Consider the following 6338-nt stretch of genomic DNA (forward strand, 5'->3'; position numbering starts at 1 on the left):
TGGGGTGCAGAACTCAAATTCTAGTAAGATCAGACTTAACGGTCTGACTGAGACTGGAGGTACCATGGAAAGCATGGCCCCTGGACTCTCTATCAGCCCAAAGCTAAAACAATTTCCGAGGCCAACTCTTCAGACAGGGATTGGTTTGGACTGTGGGACATAAAGTGATACCCGTGAAGAGTGTGCCTATTAGTCAAGTAGATACAAGAGACCAAAGGGGCAGCTTCTGTCCAGAGGTGAGAGGGGAAGGCAGAGAGGGTTAGGAGCTGGCTGAATGGACATGGGGAATCAGGGGTGGAAAGGAGGAGTGTGCTGTCGCAGAATGGGGGGAGCAATTAGGGTTACATAACAATGTATGTATAAAATTTTGTATGGGATACTAACTTGAAATGTAAACTTCATTTAACTACAACAATAAAAAAAAAGATCGAAATCATACAAAGCATCTTCTCTAATCATAATGGTATGAAGCTAGAAATGAAGAACAGGAAACATAACGGGAAAAATTACATGGAAACTAAATAACACACTACTAAAAATTATTGACTCACAGAAGAAATCAAAAGTGAAATTAAAAAATATTTAGAATCAAACAATAACAAAAACATATGAAAACCTCTGGGACACAGGAAAAGCAGTACTCCGAGGGAAATTCCTAGGTATAAATGCCTACATTAAAAAAGAAGAAAGATCTAAATTCAATAACTTAAACCAACAACTTGAACAAATAGAAAAGGAAGAGCAAATGAAGCCCAAAGCTACCAGCAGAAAAAAAGATAATAAAGATCAGAGCAGAAATAAATGAAATAGAAAAACAATAGAAAGAATCAACAAAACCAGATGTTAGTTCTCTGAAAGGATCAAGAAAATAGACAAACCACTGTCTAGATTGACAAGACAAAATTGAGAAGAGGCAAAAAGTCAAAATAAGAAAGGAAACCAGAGACATTACAACAAATCCAACTGAGGGAAAGAGGATCATAACAGAGTACTATGAAAAATTGTAGTCCAACAAATTTTAAAACCTAGATAAAATGGACAAATTCCTAGAAACACACTACTTACCTATACTAACACAAACGGAGGTGGAAAATCAAACAGATCCATTACTAAAGAAGAGATTAAAGGTGTCATCAAAAAAACCACCGCCACCACCAACAAATAAAAGTCCAGGACCAGATGGCTTCACTGGGGAATTTTACCAAACATTCAGAGGAGAGTTGATACCGATTCTACTCAAACTCTTCAAAAACGTAGAAGAGGAAGAAATTTACTCCCTAACTCATTCTATGAAGCCAGCATCACCCTGATACCAAAACAAGGCAAAGACATCACAAATAAAAGAAAATTACAGACCAATATCCCTGGCGGCACAGTGGTTAAGTGTTCGGGTGCTAACTTAAAGGCCGGAAGCTCAAACCCACTAGCCACTCCATAAGAGAAAGATGTGGCAATCTGTTTCCATAAAGATTTGCTGCCTTGGAAACCCTATGGGGCAGTTCTACTCTGTGCTATAGGGTTGCTACGAGCTAGAATATACTTGATGGCAATGGGTTTTTTGTTTTTTTTTTAATCCCTCATGAATATAGACAGAAAAATTTTCAACAAAATTCAACAACATATCAAAAAAATGATATGCGACAATCAAGTGGGATTCATACCAGCATTGCAAGGGTGGTTCAATATTAAAAAATCAATCAATGTAATTTACCATATAAATAAAACAAAGGAAAAGAACCATATGATCATACCAATTGATGCAGAAAAGGCATTTGATAAAATCCAACACACTTGCCTGATAAAAACTCTCAGCAAAAGAGAATTAGAAGGGAAATTTCTTAACATAATTAAGGGCATATATGCAAAACCAATAGCCAATATTATTCTCAATGAAGAAAGACTGAGAGCCTTCCCCTTGAGAAAGGGAACAAGACAAGGATGTCCATTATCACCACTCTTATTCAATATTGCACTGGAACTCCTAGCCAGAGCAATAAGGCAAGAAAGAGAAATAAATGTACCCAAATCGGAAATAAATAAGTAAAGCTATCTCTGGTTGCAGATGACATGATCCTATACATAAAAACCCTAAAGGTGCCACAAGAAAACTGCTGGAATTAATAGAAGAATTCAGCAACATTGCAGGGTACAAGATCAACACACAAAAATCAGTTGGGTTCCTTTACACTAATAAGATCTCCAAAAAGGAAATCAAGAAAACAACACCATTTACAATAGCCTTCAAAACAATAGAATACCTAGGAACTAACTTAACCAGGGACATAAAAAATTTAAACAATGGAAATTATAAAGCACTACTAGAAGAGAATAAAGTAGACCTATATAAATGAAGGACATTCTGTGCTCATGGATTGGAAGACTTAATATAGTAAAAATGTCAATACTACCTAACGTGATCTACAGATACAATGCAATCCCAATACAAATCCCAACAACATTGTTTACTGAAATGGAAAAACTAATGACTAACTTTATATGGAAAGGAAAGATACCCAGAAAAGCCAAAGCAATATTGAGGAAGAACAAAGCAGGAGGCCTCACATGATCAAAACATACTCCACAACACCCACTGTAATCAAAACAGCCTGGTATTAGCTCAACAATAGACACACAGACCAAAGGAATGGAATTGAGAACCCAGAAATAAATCTATCCATTTATGGACTGATTTTCAACAAGGGGTAAAAGTCCATTCAATGGGGGAGAAACAATCTTTTTGGTAAATGGTGTTGGCAAAACTGAATATCCATTTGCAAATAACTGAATCAGGACCCACACCTCACACCATACACAAAAAGTAACCCAAAATGGATCAAAGACCTAAATGTTAAATGTAAAACTATAAAGTTCCTGGAAGAAAACTATGGGATGTAATCTTTTGGAAAAATAGGATAACAAACATAACAACAAATGGACGAGTAGCAGAAGACTAATCAGATAAATAGGACCTTATAAAAATTAAAAACTTACGCTCATGGAAAAAGGTAGAACAAAATTCTAACTCGAAAAAAAAGACCAGATTTACTGGCCTGACAGACTGGAGAAAACCTGAGAGTATGGCCCCTGAACACCATTTTATCTCAGTAATGAAGTCACTCCCGAGGTACACCCTTTAGCCAAAGATTAGACGGGCCCATAAAACAAAATGAGACTAAAGGGGCACACCAACCCAGGGGCAAGGACTAGAAGGCAGGAGGGGACAGGAAAGCTGGCAATAGGTGGAGAAGGGAGAATGTTGACATGTTGTGGGGTTGTTAACCAATGTCATAAAACAATATGTGTACTGTTTAATGAGAAACTAGTTTGTTCTGTAAACTTTCATCTAAAGTACAATTTAAAAAAAAAAAACTTATGCTCATCAAAATACTTTATCAAGAGAATAAAAAGACAACCTACAGGCTGAGAAAAATCTTCAGAAATGACATATCTAATAAGGAGCTAATCTCCAAAATTTATAGAAAATTTCAACAACTCAACAACAAAAAGACAAACATTCCAATTATAAAATGGGCAAAGGACATGAACAGAAACTTCACATAATAGGCCATTCAAGCAGCCAACAAACACATGAAAAGATGTTGAGGATCATTAGCCATTAGAGGGATGCAAATCAAACCTACAATGAGATACCATCTCACCCCAGCTAAAATGGCACTAACTGAAAAAAAAAAGATAACAACAAATGTCGACAAGGATGTGACAAGATTGGAACCCTTATCCATTGATGGTGGGACTGTAAAATGGTACAACCACTGTGGAAAATGGTATGGTGCTTCATCAAAAAACTAGAAATAGAACCACTTTAAGGTCCAGCAATCCCACTCCTAGATATATGTCCTAGAGACCTAACAGAAGGGACATGAACAGAAAAATGCACACCTATGTTCATTGCAATATTAATCACAATAGCAAAAAAAGGGAAACAGCCTAAGTGCCCATTAACAGATGAATGGATAAGCAAAATGTGTTACATGCATACAATGGAATACTATGCAACTATAAAAAAACAATGATGACTCCGTAAAACATATAGCATGGATGGACTTGGAAGATATAATGCTAAATGAAATAAGTCAATCACATAAGGACAAATAATGTATGATCCCACATTTATAAGAAAATAAGGATAGATATATATAAAAAGTCCAATGTTCACTGGTGGTTATTAGGTGGTGGGGGGAGGGGGAATCATGCTCTAGATCGTAGATACTTGTTATTTTTGGTGATGGGAAAAGTGGCATCAAATGTGGGTGTAGCGAGCACAGTTTGACCAAAGTAAATGATGTTGCTGAGAAGCACTCAGAGAAAAGGATGATTGTACTCAAAAATTTGACATGTATAATCTGGCAAGAACACAAACAGTGACCAAAAAAATGAGTGTATGGTCACATATATATGTGTACTGGCATATAGGTATATGGTTAGGTACCAAAAATACCAAACCAAACCTGCCGCTATCGAGTCGATTCTGACTCAAAGCAACCCTATAGGACAGAGTAGAACTGCTCCATAGCGTTTCCAGGGAGCAGCTGGTGGATTCAAACTGCTGACCCTTTGGTTAGCAGCCAAGCTGTTAACACTGCACCACCAGGGCTTCATGATCAGGTACAGGTGTATACATATGTGTGCACAGATAGAAGTATATTTATGTGCATGTAAGTACAGATATGTGTGTGCGGGCACATAAATTCATAGAAGACACAACTACAGATGCTCTTCAGACATAACCAAACACCTTGTAAGATTGGTTTTCTAGGTTTGAAGGCTTAGAACTTTAGTCTCATAGGACAACTCAGCCAATTGGCATAATAAGTTCACAAAGTTCATGTCCTGCATCCTAGTGAAGTGAGTAGCATCCAGAGTCTTAAAAGCTTGTGAGCAAGCATGTAAGATAAAATGATTGGTCTCTACTCTTCAGGAGCAAAAGAGTAAGAGGGAAACCAAAGACTCATATAAGAAACGAGTCTATAAGGCTAATAGCCTACACTAGCCACGGCCTCATCTACCCTGAGACCAGAAGAACCACATAGTGCCCAGCTACCACTGCCGATCATTCTGACCAGGGTCACAATAGATGGTCCTGGATAAAATGGGAGAATAATGTAGAACAAAACTCAAATTCTTAAAAAGCCCAGACTTACTGCACCAGTTGAGACCAGAAGATTCCCTAAGACTATCTCCCTGAGATACTCTTTAAACCTTGATCCAAAACTATCCCCTGAGATCACCTTTTACCAAAATAACAGAGCAGCACAGAAAATAAAAGATATTACCCATAAGTAAGGTGCTGTACTAAAAAACCATCTATATGAAACCAAAAGGTCAATATTTACCCTAAGCAAAGATGAGAAGGGGGCAGGGAAACTACAGCACTGGAAATGGAACAACTGAAACACAATTAAAGAGAAGGTTGACACATTATGAAAAATGTAACCAATGTCACTGAACAATTTGTATAGAAATTGTCAAATGGGAACCTAATTTACTGTGTAAACTTTTACCAAAAACACGATAAAATATTATTTTTTTTAAAAAAAAAAGATTCCATTAGGAAGGAGCAATAAAATCTGAAATTTCTTTACTAAGAGAGTTATATGTTGATGTTATGAATTGAATTGTGTCCCCCCATAATATGTGTTGGAATCCTAGCCCCTATACCTTGGATGTAATGTAACATGACATAGTGTAATGCAATCACCTACCATGATACTCTCTAATGTTATGTTAACGAGGCCATACCAATGTACGGTGTGTCCAAAACCTAATCTAATCTATGTCTAATCCCTTCTGAATTATTAAAAGAGCAGATTAGACATATGCATGGGCACAAACTGGGGAAGACCGATGCCGTGTAAGTATTGCCAAGAACGAAGGAACACCCAGGGCTACCTACAAAGAAGGGTAGAGACCCTAATTTGTACTTTTAGCCTCCAGACTGTGAGAAAATACATTTCTGTTCTTTAAAACCACCCATGTGTTGTATTTGTTTTATAGCAGCACAAGAAACTAAGACAGCTGAAGTGCCCTCCCAGTCCTCCACCACTCATGCAAGTTGACATGAGTTTCCAAGAACTTACCAGAGGGTTTGAAACGTGTCCTTTGGAATTTGGGGGAGATTCTGGAACTGGTATCTGACTCACACTTGAAAGAAAGTCTGGAGGAAAGAGACTAAGGCTTGGGAGGCCTGTGCTGTCAGCATGAAGAGAAAGCTGCAGTGACGTGAGTGACACCAAAAGCAGGGCAAAAATATACAAATCCCGAAGTCCAAATATGGACACTGAGAAAGGGAGCCAGCCGTGAAGCAACTGGAAAAACTC

The 6338-nt window shown here is 37.6% G+C and overlaps 1 protein-coding gene across 1 annotated transcript in view; it reads left to right on the forward strand.

Annotated features, from left to right (window-relative positions):
• The window catches only part of SNX19 (sorting nexin 19), a 98829-nt gene extending 92719 nt beyond the window's left edge, over window positions 1-6110 (forward strand). The window contains exon 11 of the mRNA XM_023734045.1: window positions 6016-6110. Within this exon, the coding sequence (XP_023589813.1) occupies window positions 6016-6077 (62 nt within the window). The 3' untranslated portion in view covers window positions 6078-6110. The remainder of the gene's footprint in view (window positions 1-6015) is intronic.
• Window positions 6111-6338: the final 228 nt, after the last annotated feature.

Source organism: Trichechus manatus, unplaced genomic scaffold (genome assembly GCF_000243295.1).
Source record: "Trichechus manatus latirostris isolate Lorelei unplaced genomic scaffold, TriManLat1.0 scaffold00064, whole genome shotgun sequence".
NCBI lineage: Eukaryota > Metazoa > Chordata > Mammalia > Sirenia > Trichechidae > Trichechus > Trichechus manatus.